At 37.0% G+C, this 22641-nt stretch overlaps 1 protein-coding gene across 1 annotated transcript in view; it reads right to left on the bottom strand.

The window, feature by feature from the left end:
• Positions 1 to 206: 206 nt before the first annotated feature.
• The window catches only part of LOC126248886 (uncharacterized), a 327353-nt gene continuing 304918 nt past the window's right edge, over positions 207 to 22641 (bottom strand). The window contains exons 17-24 of the mRNA XM_049950344.1: positions 22323 to 22490; positions 16694 to 16826; positions 10580 to 10701; positions 8391 to 8513; positions 7974 to 8136; positions 7510 to 7772; positions 5075 to 5560; positions 207 to 3854 (exon numbers count right to left, since the gene is read on the bottom strand). Of these exons, the coding sequence (XP_049806301.1) occupies positions 3201 to 3854; positions 5075 to 5560; positions 7510 to 7772; positions 7974 to 8136; positions 8391 to 8513; positions 10580 to 10701; positions 16694 to 16826; positions 22323 to 22490 (2112 nt within the window). The 3' untranslated portion in view covers positions 207 to 3200. The remainder of the gene's footprint in view (positions 3855 to 5074; positions 5561 to 7509; positions 7773 to 7973; positions 8137 to 8390; positions 8514 to 10579; positions 10702 to 16693; positions 16827 to 22322; positions 22491 to 22641) is intronic.

The raw sequence follows: 22641 nt of genomic DNA, 5'->3' as shown, positions 1-22641 counted from the left end.
CTGCTGGGAACACAATGCACCATTCCTTTGCACACTGCTTCTTGCTGTTGTAAATGTTATACGTCTGTGGGAGCAGAAATAGCTGAAGGTGTAAGACAAGCAGTAGTTGATGACTTCAGCTGTGAAAGTGTCATGTTTCCCAACTTACACTGGTACGGGCTATATTATTTCAATAAGATGTTCCAAAGGAATTAAAAACAAGTCTCTTTGCCAGTAACTTCAGTACATATTTTATTAATAATTCATCTTCATTTGTTCTGACTGCCAATGATACTGAGATATTACAATATTTGTAAGTAATGTTGATTTAGTCAAATTAAATTATGTAAGTTCACAACTTTTACAGATAAGTATGAAAGTGAAAGAAATCGACAACATCCAAGAAACAACCCTTTCCCAACAGATGGGATTTATACATCACCATTTTTAAAAGTTATCACAACTTTGGTACAAAAGAAGGCTTAATAACTACACAATTTTAAAGCTATTGTTTCAGTAGTATATCAACAATGATAGACCATCTGTACACCTGATGAACAGGATTATTTGTAACTCTGTTTTCATAATAATGTATCTTTTACAGATTTTTTCTTTGACACAGGTTGTGCTAAAACACACACACACACACACACACACAATTATTACATACTATTACATACATATTGGGCAAAAACTTATTCTTACAAAGTAAAAAAAGTGTGTGTGTTATCACACACACACTCACACACACACACAGACATATAAATAGACAATGAGAAAATTAATGACTAGTTTTATCAAACATTTTGAATTATGTTAAAATGCAAAGTATAGTTGAATATTTTAATTGTACAGAAAAGTAATAACTTCCAGTATAAATAGCTTTCTTAATAAAAAAATACAAGAAAAGTCTGGTAAATATTGTCATTGTTATCTTCATCCTCCTGAAATAAAAAACACTAAAAATATCAAATAAACTGACAATTTCTTACTACAAGTAGTGCATGATTTGTACTTTTAAGACTTATTCTAGTTTATAGTGAAGAGCTGTTAAACTGAAAAGTTATGTACACCATTGGTATTTCGTGGAATGAATAAATAAATAGAAAAGCTTCATATTTTTGTTGAACTGTAAATCAGTCACAGCGTAAAATTAATATAAGTTTAAAACTGATTGAAATGGCATAGCAGAAAATACTGTAGACAGTGTTCTCACTGAAGACTATTCTGACCTAAATGTTCTATAATGTCCACACTTTTTTCTTAATATGTATACTTTTTCTGAGTACCAGTAAATAAAACTTTTGTAAAATTAACAAATATAGATACAGCAAGAGCAGGCATTGCCTGCAGGGGGAGCAACTGTTAAAACTAAGTACTTGAAAACAGCCAGAAGTCACACTTTGTATTTTTTTTATAAGTAATAACTTTTTATAAATAATAAAATATACGAAGTGTGACTTGTGGCAGTTTTCAAGAATTTAATATAGATACCACACATAATTGTAAGTCATGCATATGGAATTCATTATAGGTGCCATAACAGTTTTTATTCAAGGTGATACTTCCATTTTTTTTAATTTGGAGAATAATGTTTGTATTGGGAGGGAGAGAGTGTAGTGAGAGAGATAGAGAGATTACCTAAAAATTGTCAATTGGTACGTAAGTTTAGTTTCGGTACAGGGAGGGAGTGTGGCGGGAGAGATTACCTAAAAATTGTCAACTGGTATTAACGGTTAGTTTTGGTACAGATATTATGTCAGAGTTGTGATATTAAGAAATTAAAAATCTAGTCTCAACTAGATCATATGTTCTTATTAAATGAAACTAAACTGTATTTCTACTGTGGCAAGGCAGGACACCTGCTGCTAGATGAATAGTGTAAAGAGAACTTTCTGGAATGCTTGCCACACAGTCAACTATTTTGTTAAGGTAGAGATACAGTCTGTTTCTTTCCACTAGACAATGCTTTGAGAGATATGGAGGGAGATTTTATCCATCTGATACTTCCAACATAATGAAGGGAGGCCATTCTCAATTTTCCAGGAGAAGTGTTGAGTCTGTCTGGAAACAATGTGAACTGGAATAATGTTAAACAAGCTTGTGATGATCTTCACCTATAGACTGGTTTGCCTTGAGCCCTTCTTTCTTTCAGCTAATACTGGATTCTGAAAACTTCTTGCTGTGCTACGTGTGAAAGCAGTGTGACAGTTTCCCTACTGGTAGTTATGCTGATTAAGTGTTTGTATATGGCTGCCATAAACACTCCAAGAAAACACAGATAAATCTGTTATAAAACTTTACTACTAGGCTAAGACAGATGTTTGAAGGCTATAACAACATTGATGGTGTAACTATATCTATGAGCCTAAATAGTTATTTCACCAAACCAAAAATTTAAATACAACTGTTGAGCAATTTAAAGTGGAATAATAAACCAAAAAGTTAATGATACATGCTGGAAAAAAAATTCTGATTTCTAAAGAAAGCATTATATAGAAGAAGTAAGAAAAGGTGTGATCAGTCTTATATATTTTACATCTTTTAAACTGGCAAGCACTTTAGAAGCTTCTGTTTAACAATGAAGAATCATCATGTAATTTTCTCTAGCTGATAAATGAAATTATCAGTTCCTAAAGGTCATCAGTTCTCTCAGAAACAATTAAAAATGAATATATTTAAAAGCTGAAGAAGTATTTTTTTGTTGAAATACTGTGCAGTACTGATTTTGATAGTTTTCTGCTATCTATATTGACACAAATTGGAACAGTTTCTTTAGTAATAACCACTTCTCATGACAGTGAAAAACTCCATGTGGAATCTACATACTTTAATTACAGTTGCATTAAAAACCTCAACTCTTTAATTACATAGGGAATCATTTCTGCTCCATAAAAAATGTATATTGTTACTACAGATGTTCTTCATTCTCAGTGCTCTTCCTTTTGTGCTGCCATGATGTAAAGTATTATTTATTATGCTCACTTTTTTGTCTTTCTGACTAATGTAATAACAAAAAGTAAAAACCAAAATTTACACTGTACACACAATTGGTCATTGTTAGAAACTAGCAAACTTGCTGCGAAACAGCAAAATACATGTAGTTTATGTGTTGATTTATTTATGGTACATACAAGCTATATATCAACTAACAGACAGAAATGAGTATCTTATTCTTGATCTACAAGTTTCACTCTAAGCTAGATATGCTAATTCTTGTGTTATGGAGAAAAGACCCTCAAACTACGTAACAGTGTGGCAAGCACACTAGCCAGACTCTCTGCTCTGTGTAGCAGTAAAGTTTCTGGGACTTCAGTCATTCCTAAAGCAGATGAGACTGTTTCATTGAACATTTCTGTAACATCTCTAATTTTTACAATAAGATTCCTTGTCTGCAAAGGTGAAGTTGTATGCACAGTCACATCTGAAGCAAGATCAGTCAGCCGTCGTAGGTGGTACAGGCAGTTGGCCAGATTTTCTGTTAGATCCTTTCCAGAAGCATCTGTTGCACTTTTAACAAAAAGTTTTGATGCTGTAACCAACTGCCGTGCTTCGTTTGTGAGTAACTCCTTAGCTGCCTGAAACCTTGCTTCATCCATGCAGGCTCCACCTCCTGCAGCTTGTGCTTTTGAGCACTGTTCTATGACTTCATCCAGCCGCTCTAGTAATCCAACTAATGTTGCATTTGATTTACTGAAGAGTAATTCTCTCATCTGTGGCATATTCCCAGCATTTGATATAATATGGCCATTCCTAAGATATGGAGTGGGAAAATAAGACCTAGGGGTTGTTACCAAAGAATTGTCTGAATGTTCACACCGCACCGCCTTAATAATAGGCACAGGACTGTGTTGTGAAGTCTTCTTTGGTGTGTCCTAAAACATAAAATGGACTGAAGTCAATCATTACAATATGTTTCATACATTTGTAATATTCTAACAGTATTACTGCATGCATGTTTTGATTTGGGCAGTCAAATTAATTTTTATCAAAAGGAGAATTAAATTGTTAAACAGGTAAGATTGTAAGGAGACAGAAAGGGTGGACAGAACTTCAGTAGGTGAAATTTCAATACTGCCAATAAACAAATTAAAAACAGGTAAAAAAATTCCTAGCTTTTGGAATTGCAGGGTCCTTTATCAGGGAATTTTTGGGAAGGATATGCAACTGACTCATGGAGCCTTCTCTGGTCTGATTGGTACATTAACATTTAAGGCAAAAACAAACACATTTATGAGAATAGAATTTGAAGAAAAATAATGACATATACAAGAGTTAAACAGACAACCAAAAAATTGTTATGTTGCAAGCAACAGAAGTTAAAAATTTGATATAAAAATGATTTTCATAATTATTACTGAGAGAGAAATATTACTGTTGCACATCATTTTCAAATTAATTTTAATATTAGATGGTAAAATCATGACAGGTAGTAGAAAATATGCAGTAGGCTGCTACAAGATATCTTTATTGGAAAGGCTTTCAAGATAGCACCCCTGTGACAGTCCTTTCAGGTATTTTTTGTTAGGGCACCAAGTAGTGCAGTTTAAACCTTCTATGCCGAACACACAAAGGCTTTGAGAAACATCTATTACCTCCTGCTGTGTGATGCAGTTTGATAAAGACTGTGTGGAGGAGGAGGTTTCTTGTTAATTAGTTCTTTGTTTCACTAAGTACCTGCAGAAAATGATTGTCAAAGATTCCAAACAATTTTATGGTCATACTTAATGCTCAGTCACTGTACAACATCATTATCATAAATGGGACTGAATATGGCATTCAGTATTCAGTTGATGTTATTTACAGCAATTAGTAGCTATGTATAAAAAATGTCTAGAATAGAAATTGCACACAAAAATTATAACCAGTTCACTTTTAGTTACTTTTTCTCTGAAATTTAAATTTTGTAGTATACCCAAAGAATGGTTCTGCTAGCAATTGGGAAGAGAGGGAGAGAAATAGAAACAGAGAAACAAACAGTATTTAAGAGAAAGCTAAAAATATTAATATTTTAATACACTCAAGAAAGCAGTTTATAACACAAGGGCAGTAAAACATTCTATTCTTCCAACATAAATTCCAAAATTATACAAACCTGGCAGAGTACAGGTGTGGGTGAAAGCTTTTTGTGAGGTAACCATGCATTCTGGGGAGGCTTGTGGTTGGGACTGTCATTTCGAGGAGGCAGTAGTGGTGGAGGACTCTCTTCTCTTTGTAGATCCCGATTTGTTAATGAGTTTAGTTCTGGTGGGATGCTTGGCTGCTTCAAATGATCAGCAGATTTTGGCGGTCTTGCAGGTGGTTTGGACATATCATGGCCATTTCTTGGTGGTGGTCGAATAGTATCTTCTGTGTTTGCATTCTTTTGTGGACTTGCTTTCTTTTTTCCACAACAAGAGAAACTCTTGCAATTTATAGTGGCATATTCAATTGTTCTCATACCCTTTTTGGATGCATCAATGAAATTTGAGGAATCAGTATGCTGTGTCATTGTTAGAAAATCTTTTTCACGACTCTTTTCATCTGATGGTTGTCCCTCATTGGGAATTTCATTCTGATATTTCAAAATTGGTTTATCATCCTGAAAATTCAAAAGCCAATATACTATTTTGACATGCACTAAAAGCTGCATGACCTTACAGAACATAAAGCTGCATATTTTTGAACATTCAAACAAGTATTAGAGCTAAAATATTCAGTTCATATTTGTGAATTATAAGTTTCTTTATAGTACTGTGTTTACTGAATCAAAGACTTTCAAGCATTAACAAATTGTAAAACAAAGCTGAAAGAATGATACCAGGATTAATGCACCAGCAAACCTGCTTAAGATAAATGTGTGCACTCTCTCTAGTGCATGCACACAACTCACTTTCACACTCTCCCAATCTCCCTCCCACCCCCACACCCCTCCCCTCCTCTCCTCTCCTCTCTGCTTAAGTTCATGCTCAAAATAACAAAACTATTTATACTAAAGAGATTATAGAATAATTAAACCTTTTGTATTAATTTTTTGACTGTTACTGTTCCTGAAACTACTAGTACTAGTACTAGTACCAGTACCAGTAACAGTACCAGTACTACTACTACTACTACTGATAATAATAATAATAATAATAATAATAATAATAATAATAATAATAATAATTACAGCTGTTAACTTATAAGAATGCGGGAGAGCAGGAGGGAGGGAGCAGACAAGCAGTAGCAATATGTAGTGTATCACATGCTGCACGAACTCATCAGCTAATACTATCAGTTGCCAATATTATCTGCCATGTATTATTCTAAATTTACATACAAGATTTAACCTTGATCTTCATGTTGTGCATGTATGTTGATGTATATTTAGCTACTGTGGGTGAAATAGCTCCATTATGGGTGGAATACAGGGAAAACAACAAATTTAATTTGAACAACTAAGAGAAACAACTTTGTGTGTGTGTATTAGCTTGATGGGGAGATTCAGAAGCAGGAACTGCATGGCTGACGTCCTTCTGTATCCTTCCCCAATCCAATGGTCTCATTCCCCAAATCAACCAACCAACCAACCAAAGTATTCTCTGTCTTGTGCAGAATGCATAATGCAATAGTGCATCTGTTTTAGAAACCCCTGACGAACATGCAAATGGGAGACATGGATATATAGATGTGTATAGTAACACCCATATCTGGCAAGGGTGTGTGTGGCAGGGACGCCGATCATATCACAGACCAGTCACTCGAAATTCTGTTGGGGGCCAATATGAGGATGCACAGTTGCTAGCTTGATCTCAGTTTTTCTTTTGCTGACTGCTGTACTCCAACTTGACCTAAACAAAGTGAACTAACACTGCCACTACTGTTTACTTGGACTGGATTGGACTTCTGGTTGAAGAGTGATTGCAATGCTTTCCGATTTACAGCATGACTAGAATGATGGGTCTGTTATCTGCTTTCTTTAACCTGGTGTAATATTTCAATATAGAACTTTTATTTAACGAATGTGTGGTTTCCACTACCATAATATTTATTTGGAACTGGGTGTAACATTATAATATACACATGCACACCTAAGTAGTCATGCCTGGATCTACATTTATTTAAATTGGGGACTATTATTGTTTGATTTTGTTGACTAATGGAGAATTTAATCTGTTGTTACAGAATGCTAAATTTGTGTTCAATAAAGGTTTGTCGAACCTAAAGAGAGGTTAGAATATCTGCCTTATCAGCCACAAACTGCACTAACATGGCAACTACAAATATATTGCAGATGTTCTATATTACAAATAAGCATGCCACTTGTTCTAAATGGAATATATATGCAACTTTATTAAACAGACTACATGTTCAAATATCTTGGGATTGCATTTACTGCCATTAACATTCATGTACAAGCATAAGGAGATGGCACTATGTGGGAAAATGTTTATTTTTTTTAATGGAGGTTTCTATCATTGTAAGAGGTTCACATAAAAAAAATATTTAATGACAGAATTGTGCATCTGTATCTACAGATTGAACTCTTAACAGCTGTTTGTTACTTACCTTCATCAAAGTAGTGGGTATGTCATTGCCATTTACAGGAGGTGGTGGTATGATGAAAGACATTATTTCTTCAGGAGTGAGTTCAGTAGATCCAGTAGCCTGGTGATTTGGGGGTGGGACTGTCACTGAGGCCAGAAAAGCTTCCAAATCCAAATTTAAATCTAGGTCTGGAAGCAAGTCTTCATTCTGTCCAGAATGTATGGTATCTGACATACTGGAGTTCGAAAGCACTTCTATGCTTCCTTCTTTATTTGAGTAATCACCTGAAACAATTTTCGTGATTGAATTTTGCTGAGAAAATTTAAAATTTTTTTGAAGGTATGCATTGTGTTTTTGAAGGGAACACACTTATATTACTCCCTTGACAACAGCATAACAACTTTGCAAAACTTAAGAATATATGAAGTTCATATGATTAAAAAAGTACAGGCTGATTTCTTTCAGTATACAACTATTAAACTTACCAAGAAAAGAATCATTGTGGGTCCGTAGATTTGAACACTTGTTTCTATTGTTTATTCTTTGTTCTCTTATTTGTAATTCTGTTTCAAGTGGTGAATGATCAGCAAATGGAGTTGGTGGAAGGCTCAGATGTGGCAATAGTGTATTAGCTCCCTCATGTGTAAGCTGTGGGGTAAATAGAAAAATTAGTTCATTTGTGTAATATACCATTTGCTTTGCACTCTCAGGCATTACACAGTGTTGCAGGACCTGCAACACACACACACACACACACACACACACACACACACACACACACACACACACACACACACACAGAGAGAGAGAGAGAGAGAGAGAGAGAGAGAGAGAGAGAGAGAGAGAGAGAGGTAGTCTTTATGTTAATATACAAATAATTGTAATATAGAATTAATGTTTACCTCATCTGGTGTAATTGGTGGTGGTATCATTGTTAGGTCAATAATATCAGGATCCAGGTATAATGTACCTTCTGCAAAATTGTATGGGAGTGTGTTGTCTTCTTGCAAGCGTTTAAGTAAATCCTGCAGAAAAGGACACATGAAAATCAGTCTACAAAATGTTTGAGATATTCAGAAATATTAGTACTGAAGTACTGTAATAATGAAATAAAATAACTACAAGCAATTTCTTACAGAAGAAAAGAGAAATGTTGTAAAGATACAAGGGATTTCATAATACCATGTCTGCAAGTACATCATTATTAAACTCACAGTGTGACTTTATGCTTCTTAAATGGGGTTAGTAGGAGCAGAGGGATCAGAAGAAGTTGGCTGATATTGACTAGTTTCTGCCCAGAGCCAACTTCTGTTAGGAAACAATACTAATTCACAGTAGCACTGTATAGTAATATTTTGCATACAAAATGAATATTTCTCTTGGTGGCATAATGTGCACTGTTTTGAAACTTACTGGAAAATTAAAACAGTCTTTTACAACTCAAGGAACATGTACTCTCACTCAATAATGTTATTATTAGCAAATATTGAGCTAGACTCGTCTAAACTAAAATGGTAAATATTTGAAATTACCAAACCTATATCCAGTGACTGGGTGCAGTCATGCCAGTAAGATCTGTAGTAATGATGAATTCATTTATCACATTGCACATAAATGATGACAATACAAATAATTTCAAACCTAAATTTCTTCAAGCAGGAATCAGCATAATTGTTCTTTGTATCTGATAAATTATGCTTTTAATGTTTTCAGAATATTCTGTTAGACAGACCCCTCAGAACCTGAGGTACAACAAAGTGCTTCAGATCATTTAGCAAGTTAATTAGCACCTCTCATGGCTCTGTACATGTAACATAACTTAATACCCCTCATGGGGGTGCTGGAAGCGGATATAAGTAGTCCCTGCCTCCCAAATACATGAGCTGGCAGAACATAAATCAGATTTTTGCCTGTATATTTGCAAAATTAGAGGTGATACATGGAAGTAAAGATGGCTTAAATGCTCTTATACATTTAAAACTGAAATCTTGTAGCTAGAAATTCCAAAATTCCAAATGGCTAAAACTGTGTGATGTACTGGGACTTGAACCTGGAACCTTACCTTTTACAGGCAATGCTCTTATAGACTGTGTAGTTTAATATGACATTTCATTAGGGATTGCCAGGGTACACTCTTAGACTCTTTGAGAACTGGAAGATATTCACATGACTAGAGAGAGAAAAAACTATTCTTTTAAGTCTATTGAACTAGCTAGAATGGAGCAAAACACTGTTGCTACGTTTCTGTTTATGCAGAGCCAAGAACATACACAGGAGTTGCACCTCCTGTGTGCATGAGTGATGAAAGAAAGTAGTCATTTGCTTTGGTGGACATGTTATTCCTTGCAGTCGCTGATGGAAGGTTTTATGGTGGACTGCAAGTAATAACCAAAGAGCCTGCATTAGCAATGAATGTTCTTTAAAATGTAATGCATTGAACTTACACTATTGTATATGAAACAGAGATAAGGAGGAGACTGGTGCCCATTGTAAAATACATCATATTGATCATTAATTTGACAGTATATGGTAAAAATTATGGAAATCTGTTTAGGGGCACTTTACATTGTTTGAGGAGAGAAATGAGCTTGTTTTCCAGCTAATTCATAAAATCTTTGGAGAAGAGGAACTGAGAACAGTAATTATTAACTGGGACTGAATAGCATGACCAGCTCAACAAGATAAATTTATGGGCAACTGTAGTATCCATAAGATATTAACAAACAAATCAGATCTACGAAACTCATGCTATTCCAGGAGGATGTATGTAGCTTGTAGGTTAAATGCCTCCCTCTGAGCACTAGGCACATGGCAACTAAGCTAGCCAGGCACAACCTACAACCCGATTTTACAGCTTCACTTTGGTGAGTACCCCTCTCCTACATTACAGACTTCTCAGAAGCTCTCTAGCATAACTTTCTTGACCAGATCTCCTGGAAGAAAGGTACATGTGAGAGAGATTTTCATTTCTTACTGGTGTGCTCAAGCTGCACAATATCTGATCAATAATTACTTCAGTATTTATATTTACATTTAAACTGTGACATATGCTTAGTACAACCATTAAAAATCCTTAAAATCTTTAACTTACCTGAACACTGTGGTCACTTGTATGAAACCCTATAGGTAACAGGTTATCTGGACTGTGCAGTCCAAAACTTGATCCGCTGGCTGTCAAAACAGAGTTGGAATGATAACCTAAATGCTCCTTGCCTATAAAGAAAAAGAAATCCTTATCTAAAGGATGGTGGTGAAGGCAGAAGGAGAGAGATACTAATGAGTCTGATGAGAAATTGTTTGTTTGCTAATTTCATGTTACCAATAAAGAATCTAATTCTTAAATTTAACAACTGTAGAAAGTATTTCAATGAAAAAAGTAAATTCCATCATATCTGATAATTTCGTATGTGACCCATAACACACATTTATAAGTTGATCATCAATCTTCCTCTGCCCATAAGAAGTAAGAAGATACCTGACATCAGACAGAAAGTATTATGGGGCATGTTGATCATAAAAGTTTATTCTAGAAGTTCTTAAAACCACAAACTGCAAATAATTTTAGCAACATTTGCAAAAATCAAAGAACTGAAATAAATTCTCACCTTGAAGCACATTTTTGTTTTACCATGTTGGTTATTTATGACTCTTTGTAACATAATTCTTCCTCTTCTAGTTTTTCTTCAGACTAACACTACAATTCGGACCAAACAACTCTCAAATTTTTATTAATAAATTGTCTGTTTGGGACTATTATTAAATAAATTACCTTTTTAATTGTGATTGCTGAATAGTTACTACAAAAATCATGTCTAAAATTACTAAATTAATTAAGCTGAAAAGTTTGGTTAAATTTTGCAAGAATGGGAAAATAATGTGTCCACAGCCTGAAAGAGTGAAGCATTTTAGCTGCTGATAGGTGTACATAAACCATGTTGTAGGTAACTACAATAGGATATTGTAAAAAGAATATGGACCATGGTTCGAGCTTTATGTCTGTGATATTATCTGGCCAACAGGATTTGAGTATCTCACTGAATGTGCCATGTGTGGAGTTAGGTTATGCATCCAAGTGCACATAAATGCAGTAAGAATTTGTGACCACCATAGGCATGTTTTCTGTCGGGATGACTCACTGGACAGCACGGTGCTGAAAAAGAATATGGTTGTAGGGATAATAAAAATTCAAGCATTAGATCAGAGATAACATATGCCTGAAAGTAGAATTGCTATAACCCTGTGCTCAACACCTGGATACGTGCTACGGCTCCAAGTCACCAGCGCGCTACATTTCAAACAGTCCGCCAATGGCAGTTGCACAGGTTGGCCATCAGAGGCTGCCTGTGGTGGATCGCAAGTCTAATGTGGATGGCATGCCCTCCTCTATATAAAGGCAGTGTAGCCGGCACTCTCTCTCAAATTGTGTTCTACTGCTTATTGTACCATTCATCTTTGTCATGTATTTGAATGTGGATAAATACACTTTTGTTCTTAGTGGCCACACTACTGGTTGTAGCTAGCATTATGACAACTGGCAACAAGTGTGGTTCTCACTTCCATGTGCTCAGTCTATTTGACTGTTTTTGTCAGTTGTCATGTCAATGGAAGCAGTAATCAAATCTGTCTTGAGCAGCAGCAGGCTCTTATGGTTGCTATCATGAATTTTTTGGCTACATTGACTATGCAGGCTTCTACACCATCAGCATACCTGCCACCTTTTCTCCCTTATGATGATATGGTCAAAGACTGGGAGGCTTATGAGAAGCAGCTTCGGCAACACTTCCTAAGTTTTGGTATCACGGATATAAACATGTGTAAGGCTTTGTTCCTTTTTTAGTTTTCCCCTTGAATCTACTAGCTGTTGTGCCACTTAGCCTCACTCCAGGAACTGGAATCACTTTCATCCCATGGAATGTGTAAGTTATCCAGTTATTACTGTAAGTAAACAAATATCATTGCAGTCTGTGTCAAGTTCTATTGTCAGAAACAGCCCCACCAGTCCAACCAGGCTTTGGCAGCTGAACTCCATGACCTCAGTTGCAAATGTCAGTTTGTTACTGTTGCTCATCATGATTCCTAAGCAGATTTTATGGTCCATGATGCCAGCATTCGGTTGCCTTCTGACAAGGAGGTATATCAATGTGCACTGCAGCACAAGAATCCATCCTCAGCAGAAGGGTTAAATAGTGCTCAGTCTTTCGAAATGTCTTGTGTTGCTAGTGATCAAATTGACGCTTGGTGTGACACTGCCACAGTGGCTCCTGTTCCTGATCATCGAGTGGAGGACCACGTGGCAGCCATACAAACACGACCTCTGCACTGCACTGAACAGTGGCATGGCAAATAATAATCACAGCAGTGGCAGAGCTCCCATCTTGCCCATACTGTTTTGTGAAACATGTCAGGGCAACTTGCAACATCTGTAGTAAAAAAGGGCAAGTAGTGTCTGGGTGTCATTCCCAGTCCTCTCCTGCAGATATGGACATGGTTGTTGACTGTGTGTCTCCAGTGCTTACAAATAATAAGAAACTGTTTATTGAAGTGTGAGTGATGGAAAAAGTGCTCCAACTACAAGTGCGCATGGGTGCAGCACTGACGCTGCTGAACTCTCAAACTTTTGTGGACTTGGGATTTCTGGCATTGTCTCTGGTTACTTGACATTTGGTGAGTTACAACATGCAGCATTTCCCAATTTTGGGGCAGTTTACAGCTCCCACTGTGTATAAATCTGTGGTTCATTCCTTGACTTTTCTGGTAGTTGATGATGCTGCCACTGACAATTTGTTAGGTCTGAATACTTTCGATGCTTTTGGTTTTTTCAATTGTGGATGTGGTGCACCTCATTTCTGACCAGGTACCTTACGAGTAATTAGATTCTCTGTGTTCTGAATTGTCATCTCTTTATTCAGATGGGCTAGGTTGTGCCACTAACATTATGGCCCACCTTACCCTGAAACCTAATGTCCAGCTGTGCTTTTTCCATGTGCACCCTATTCCAGTGGCCTCGCATGATCACGAATCGAAATCAAATGATGAAATCAAAATTCGACATGCTCATGTTGTTGGGAGTCATACAGCCTATTACATTAAGTGAGTTGTCTACCACCCTCATGATTGTTAAAAAAGCAAATGATCAGCTTCACCTCTGTGGTAACTTTAAAGTTTCCATTAATGCTCAATCTATCATTGACAACTGCCCTTTCACCCGTCAGGATGAGTTATTGGCCAAACTCACCAGTGACCAGTTTTTCTCTAAAACTGATTTATCTGAAGCCTATTTACAGGTTCCTGTGGATGGGGGATTTGAAAAGGCTCATTAACAGACCCTTTGGGTTTTACCAATATCAGCATCTCCCATTCACTGTGATTTTTCAGCATTTTTTTTTGGAACAACTGATGGTGTCAATTTCAGGGTGCATCAAGTATCTTGATGACATTACTGTAATGGGTGCATCCATGGAAGAGCATTATGCACCTAGTTACTAAGGGGTTAAAGTGAAACTTGGCCAAATCACAATTTTTTCAACCATCCATTGTGTATTCATGGTTTTTAGGTATTCTGGGGATGTTGTAAAGCCTTTATGTCATCATTTAACTACTGCCACAGCCCTGCCTTGCTCTTATGATGTCAAAAGAACTCCAAGCATTTTTACAGAAAATTGCCTACTATCAAAAATTCATTCTGGGTGCGACCATGTTGGCCCATCCTATCCATGAATTGCTCCACAAGGACATTCTTTTTTGGTGGATGCTGGCCTACAAGTACATGTTCATACTTTTGAAATCTAAATTGCATTCTGCTCCTTGTTTGGCTAACTTCCATCCTGGCCACCATCTAATCTTGGCTGCAGATGCCTCTCAGTATGGCTTTGGGGCTTTCTTGCACATTGGTGTGAGGGTGGTTCTGAACATCTGATAGCTTATGCATAAAAATACTTAACTCTGCTCAGCAGCAAAACTTCCAAGTTGAAAAGGAAGCACTTGGTTATGGTATACACCCTCAAGAAGTTTGATGTATTCTTGTATGGGTCTAAGTTCCATGTCATTACAAACCACAAGCCCTTGGGTTCGTTGTTTAATCCTACTGCTTCGTTCCCTGACAAAGCAATATATCACCTCCAGTGTTGGGCCTTGTATCACTACAAATATGAAATACATTTTTAGTGGTACCACACAGCACGCCAATGGTGATGCGCTGTACCTGGTCCCAACTGAGCCGGATCCTACTTTTGATCAGGATGAGCTCCTTTGTTTTTACTCAGATGTTGAAGTGCAACATTAAGTGAAAGGGCTTCCTATTATAGGCTCCCATATCACAGCTGCTGTCGCTGCCAATCCATTTTTGTGTGCCTCTGAGCAAGGATTCTGATCCATTATGTAACTATTTGCCACCCTTCAGTGGGATGTGCTTCAGCTCCTACGTCTAGACATTGGGGGTTCTCTTGTACCAAGTCTTTGGCCAACTGAAGATTTAGGTGTTCCTTTTTCCCACGTAACATTTGAGAGTGGAATGGTAGAGAAGTAGTATGAAAATGGTTCGGTGAACCCTCTGCCTGGCACTTAAGTGTGAATTGCAGAGTAACCATGTAGATGTAGATGTAGAACACTGACAGTGACATTGTGTCTCAGGGTTGTGGCCTACTCTCAGTGTGCTATGTAACACACAGTGCCACAGGCAATGCTCTCTCCTTGGCCTGCACAGCAGTATTCATTGGGACGCGTCAATGTTGATTTTGCAGGATCATTCCTCAATTCTTATTGGTTGTCTATCTTTTCTCAAAATTTCCATAGTTATCCACTGTCCTTCAATGTCAGCCATCGCTATGGTTCAGGTCCTCTCAAAACTTTTTCCAATTGAAGGATTGCCTCATATGCTTGTGACAGATAATGATACACAGTTTGTGCCTCAGATCTTCTGTGACTTCTGTGCACATCATCAAGGCATTCACCATGTAACTGCTCCTCCTTCCCACCCCCAATCTAATGGTGAGGCAGAACATCTCAGGTCCTTTGTCACTGTCTTACTCAGTGCCCCCACCCAAGGGACCAACAATTTCACCATTGGGCCAATTCCACTATGTTGATGGCCAAGACATTGAGTTACTGCCAACCCCATGATCACTGGTCCACCTTTATGGTACTTCATGTGGAGGCAGTCACCACACCTGTCTGTGGACATGCCATTACTGCCCCTACTCTCCACTTCCAGGCCAGAATCTTCTTCCCCTGCCACTGTCATAACCTGTGGCATCTGCTGCAGAGGCCATGGATGTATCACCAGTTGCCCTAACACCAACATCAGAGGACTGCCCTTTCCCCAAGAGTGCAGGGGTGCTATAGCCCTGTACGAAACATCTGGATACACACCATGGCATCAGGCCGCCTGCACGTTACACTTCAAATAGTCTGCCAACAGCAGCTGCGTGGGCTAGCCACCAGAGGTCACCTGTGATGGGTCACAAGACTAGTACCACTTTTTCATACGTGCACCTATGCCAACAGTCAGCAATGGTCTTGTGATATGGAAATGTTTGGGAAGCACCAATCACAAACATTACTTTTATACACACAAGAAATAAGCTCACACGGACTGCCAGACACTTAAGTATACTGTGCAAACCAACTGTCAAGAGATTCTTGTCAGTTATTGCAGTTAACAAATTTGTCATTAACAGAAAATGGTGTCCAGGAACTTCAGAAAACTTGGTGCTGTGCTATTCAAACGTTTCTGTTGACTATACAATATTCAAGGGTGTCAGCCTCATGTTACAAACAAATAATGTACACTATGAATAAACTGAAGATGTATAATTAAAGTCAAAATATCATTATGTATTTCTTTAGCTGCAGTCACAAAAGAACCTGTGAGATGGTACATGACTAGTAACAGAAGTTGTGTTTATTATTATAGACATTCCTCGTGGCCATTCATGAACTTTCTTCAATATAGGACTGTATTATGAAGTACAGTTTTAAGTTACTATTGGTTTCTCAAACATTCATTTCCATGACTAAACTTGTGGGACTGATTTATAGCCTAGCTTCCGATGATACGAAAATTAAAAAAAAAATTTAAAAATGGGCTTTAATAACCCATTCTTAAAATATTCATTATTTACTCACACAAAATACCAGTGCATTTAATTATTTATATTTTTACTTACTTTTGGTAATATATGCAAAAATAAATGTTTTATATACATACCAGACAGTGGCCGGTGTGATGGACTGTTTGTAGGAGTACTCATAGAATCCGTATCACTCTCAGATGGTTCATTGTCTCCTAAATCTATATTTCTCACTGCATCATTTACTTCATCTGAGATGAGCTTCTGTCCCTATTAAAAATCATTGACATGATGATATACAAATATTACTGCTAGCATTCACCATAAGTAAACTTTGGCGGAGGGGGGGGGGGGGGGGGGGGAGATGGCATTATTATTTCTATAATATACATTGAAGCTTCCTCTATTTAAAACTTGGTGATAATAATAATAATAATAATAATAATAATAATAATAATAAATAATTTATTAGTTTGATGTACTGCATCCCAGTAGGAAGATGATACCAATTTTGGTGGCCCACAAAGTATAGAAACACATACAGTGTGCAGCAATTGAGCAACCCTCCAAATGCCACAACAGAAGAATCATATGGGCTAGCTAATATGGCCTTCAGACTGCCTTAAAGGGATGACAGTCTCACTCTGGACTTCACTTGTAACTACACCGGGCTGACTTGGTCTACAATGTTTTTCCCTATGTATGTGAATTTGTGAATTACTGGAATCTAAATCATTCTCTGGCTGATGAACTTTTGGTTCTGGATACAGTTTATAAGTGGAGTACTTGGACTTGTTTCCCTGACTGTGTATGGCAACTTGGCTGTAGACTGAAATTTGACTTTCAACCGTTACATGGTCTATTACTATTATGACCCTATACCTGCAATAAACTGTGCTTATATTACAAATATAAAATGAGTGATGAAGATAAACAATTCTGAGTGTGTACAGAATCAGTTTAAACATGGACGCCATTCTAGTAGCTTTAATACAGACAAGAATGGCGGCATCAACAGCAACTGGAATTATTACAACAGCTACACCTGTGAAAGCTGAAAGTCTTACTGGAGCACAGCACATTGGTAGTGCAGCCACATCCTCCACTATTCACTCCATTGAAACTAGATGAGGAAGTATTAGATAGAAACCCTGAGAGACTGAAATGCCAGTTTGGAGGTTTTTGGGTGATGGATCCAGAACTATAACACTATTTCTTTTAATCATGATTTAATCTAGATATGTTGCACCTTCACAGAAAACTGAACCCACTGTTTTATCCGAGTATGTTATCACTTGCTGATATTTGTAGTTTACTTAAATTCTCATTTTGGTAGACTTAGAAAGAAACCCACTTATTTGTAATTAAGCTTCAGTTCCAACAATGCATAGAGATGCAGCTGTTGTGTAGCTGAATGGCTTTAACTGCCATCGTTTATTCACATGAGCAAATGAGCAGCATTAGACTTCTCACACCAATCCTTTAATATACAATATATTCACCTCAGATGACAAGGTTTAAATAGCAACATTAAAACTACCAATACCAACTTTAGAATATGTACTCATACTGACCTAGCATTCAAACTGTCACAAACAGCAGAATAATAAACATCAGAGGAGTTTGAAATAGCCTCCCCTTATTCGATTCCATGTAGTAATTAAACTAACTGATCAACAGGTTTTCATCATTACAAATAGTATCATTCAAACCAGACAAGTTTTTATCTTTCAAAAGCAAATAGTAAGTGTTTTACAACCAAGCAGTGTTATTTTTCCATTTTCACCTTCAAGTTCAGGCTGAGTATTTACAAGATCTAGATATTTTAGTATTTTACTGCTTTTTTGTCAAAAATACTTCAGTGAACAAGACCAATATGAATACCCACAGAGGGAAGCTATATTAGTATGTTGTAATAACCACAGAAATGTAGTAGCTGCAAATTTTAGCCATTTCCTTAAGCTGTATCTAGTATCATCTTATCATCATGTAGCTGTAGACATGACAACAGCCTCTCAGGCTTTGAGAGTCTACACCACAACCATTCCCTATTACTTTTTCAATCAGGAAGGTACCTATATGAAAATTCCTGGCAGATTAAAACTGTGTGCCAGGCTGGGACTCTAACTCAAGACCTTTGCCTTTTACCGGCAAGTGCTCTACTGGATGAGTTACCAAAGCACGATTCACAACCAGTGCTCACAGCTTTCTCCTGGAAGAAAGGATGTTGTGGAGATGTGGCTTAGTGACACTCTGGGGAATACTTATAGAATGAAATTTTCACTCTGGAGCAGAGTGTGCACTGATATGAAGCTTCCTGGTAGATCAGATCTGTATAACTATATGTTTACTAGTAGACATAGGTGCTGTGGTCTCCTTAATAAATGTTGAAACTTAATAGTTGTTTAAGCTCCCCATCACCACAGATGGGTAACAGGTGCCTCCTCTGTCACAGTACACAAACAATTCATTTCAAGTAAGTCAATTGGAGATTAACAGTTTTAGTAGTTGATTCTCAAGAAACAGAAAATATTTTTGGTTTCTTTATTTAGGGTACCATAAATTTCATCTCAGTTTAACCAACAAGTATGTTTCAACTATTATCATGGGTATAATTGCATAAACAACTACCAGGCACACGTAACAATGAAGCATTCAGCAGTGTCGCACTTCTGTTCCACTCACTCAGTGCAAGTTTTGTAAAGGCCTCTGTGGTGGCTTAAGTGTACAATTAACACAATCTGTAACAGACTCATAACCAATTTTTCAACTTGAGGAACTGTTGTGTAAACTAGAAAGATAGTGATTGGAGCTGTGGATGCTAGAAAATGGAGTGCGAAGTGGAGAAATTGGAACATTTCTGACATGTTCTTCCATTTGAGTTCAAAAGATGGGTGAGAGCAGGGGAGACAGCCAGAAACATTCGCACCATGTATGGGGATAATGCCATTGGACAGAACACAGCAAAAAATGGTTCTCTCATTTTAAGGAGGATCATTTTGACATTAGTGACTCTCCGTGTTCAGGAAGACCTTTGGAGTTTGAGAAGATCGTTTAAACACGTTAATACACAATGACCCACATCAGTGTGCTCGAGAACTGGCAAATGTGATGAACTGTGATCATTCCACCAGCATGTGACATTTGCATGGAATGGGGATGGCTCAAAATTGGGTGTATGGGTACCACATGCTCCGAGCCAAAATCACGAAGGTCAGTGGGTGGCCATATGTGCATCTCTACTTGCTCATCATCAATTGGCTCGTGAAGAAAACTGACCACTCCTATCCTTTGTCATCACTGGTGATAAGAAATGATGTCTTTATGTTGACATAAGAAAAAGAAAGGAATGGTTAAGCCCAAACAAAGCAGCAACTCCCCGAAAAAAGACTGGCGTGCATCCACGAAAGATAATGTTATGCATCTGGTGGAACAGCTACACTGTGGGGCACTATGAATTGCTTCCCAGAGGTGTAACCATCACTGCTGACATCTATTGTAAACAACTGAGACATTTCGAAGACATAATCCAAGAACAATGACTAGGAAGACTGCATTAACTTATGCTACTCCATGATAACACCTGCCTGCAGTCTGCTAGACTGACAAAGATGCTATACAGGAGTTGGGTTGGTAAGTCATTATCCATCCACCTTATTCACCTGATCTTGCACACTTAGATTTTCACCTTTTCTGTTTTCTATCAAAAAACAAATAGTGAAGGAGAATATTTTACTGGTGACTAAAGTCTCTGTTACATGAATGGAAAACACTACTAACATATGCACCAACCCAATATTTACAATTACCATTAAATGACAAATCCCAAAAAATTATGGTCATTGAACCCCTTTTTGACTACATAATGTAAGATATTGTCTTTCGGTATTGCCACTACTCCTACCATCTTCCATTAACATAGCCAGTCCCAGTGTCTGCCATTATTTGGACAAAGTAACTCTTACAGACAAAACCAGGTAGGAATACCAGGGCAATATAAAGGCCCATCTCATTTAGTTGGAAGTAGCAGGTGCAAAAGAAATCGAATATCTGTGTCATACCTTGAGTAAAGATGTAATAAAACCAGTTCCACAACTGAGAGAATATTGAAGAAGCTGCAACAGTTTTTCAACAGGATCAATTACCACTGAAAGTTTATACTTATCACCATACAAATTTCTTATGGCAACAGTTTCTAGGATAAGGGGATGTAGAGTTTGAATAGACACAAAAAAACGCAACAAAACCTTGCTCCATGCTAAAGGCCAGACTCAAATGGGCACTCTTATTTATATCCCCATCCAGTTTGTGCAGTTTTATGTTCTACAGTCACATATTCATTCTATGTGGTGCATCTACAACTCGTCAGCAGCTCTCTGAGCAGCATCTGTTGTTACAGAAGAATGATGTGAGCAAATTCTGTGGCCTACAGACTGATAAAGGGACAATAAATCACTCCACACTTAATTTGTATATTTATTGTTATAAGTTGTTTTTTACTTTCTTCTGTGAATATGTGACTTATTGTACCCTGCAACATCCTGCAGCTGATGTACTGTTGTCTCTGGTATAATTTAGCTACTTTAGGAGTTTTTTCCTCACTGCATATGACAACTTGGCTGTGTATTGATAGCTGGATTTCCATCACTATGTTTTAGGTACCTCTGCTGACTCTAAACATGTAATAAAGAGAGTTTATATGACTGATATAAAACATTACTGCAGATTTAACTAAGAATGTTTTGGATAATATTGATGGTCTCAGGCACTGGCAACTTGGAATAGTGAAGAACTTCTTGATTATAACATAAATAGGAGAAACAACAGAATAGAGTATATTGAAATCATTGTAAGTACCATTTTTTCCACAAAATGTGAATTTGGTGATATTATATTCTTGGTACTCTGTTTCATTTCCCTACACTTACTCCAAGGGTCAAATCATGGAGAAAGTGTGTCGAACATGGTTTCCATGCCAAGTGTTGCTTCTCTCAAGAGTTCCAAGTGCTATGTGCCTAAGTCTTCTTTCCAAAAGTTTTACACAAGATTGTCGAGTCAGCTAAGGCTATGAACCCATCCCACATAATTCCAATGCATACAACTGACTTCTTTGATTTTAAAAACATTGCTGAAACACTGTCTCCAAATGCAGTATGATCAAACTGTCTCATACTCATCCATCTCAACAGCTATTAAAATTCTTACTTTCAAACAAAAGAATGGAAAAATGTCAATGTATTCAAACAAGGAAAGACTACGGCAGATGTATGCTATCGTCCTTGTCCAAAAATTCAGCCACATTTATCAATTACAAAACAGAGAGACATTATTACAATGTTGCTATTTCCTCATCATCAGCACACGATAGTTATTGCTTTCTGTACTTGTGTTATCACAAATAAAATGTAGTACCTCAGTACTAATGGCACAAGTATCAAGAACTTTCCTACTGGCATTTACAACCAGTTAGTTCCCTGATATGGCACTCAGAGTATTATTAATGAATTATTTTTATTTTCTATTTGTCTCATCATTTTTTGTGGTGATGAAGTGGGCAGCATAATTATGTGATATCAGAATACATTCTTAATTTTTTAGATACAAATAAATTATGTACAAAAACAGATACATCGTTTTTTGATTTTCCTGAAAAATTTGAGATTTGGCACTTACAATGTTTTCCACTTCCACTCTTCAATTTGTCTAAATGTCATTGAATGCAGATACTTAACATAAACTAAAAAAAAGATTTAAATGAGACATTACCTGTGCCAACAAGAGTAATGAATCACTGTGTTTCAGTTGACCAGGGGCATCAGAATCTAATGAAGAAATATGTGAGCTTTCTGAATCACTTTCTTCCCTCTGATGTTGTGTCAGATACTGCTCTGAATTCTGCACCAATTCTTGCATTTCAGCAACTCTTCTCATTACCTGAGAAGGTAGGCAAATAAAAAGAGTGAAAATAAATTATAGTAACACAGCTGGTATCTACAAGACAATGCACCTATTAACAGCCACACTACTGAGTGCCCTACATAGAAAAATATAAAACCCTGCTTTTTTTGTGAATAAAGATGTATAA

Source organism: Schistocerca nitens, chromosome 3, assembly GCF_023898315.1.
Source record: "Schistocerca nitens isolate TAMUIC-IGC-003100 chromosome 3, iqSchNite1.1, whole genome shotgun sequence".
NCBI classification, from domain to species: domain Eukaryota; kingdom Metazoa; phylum Arthropoda; class Insecta; order Orthoptera; family Acrididae; genus Schistocerca; species Schistocerca nitens.
The sequence above is the reverse complement of the archived record's forward strand: the minus strand, read 5'-3'. Positions and strand labels throughout refer to the sequence as shown.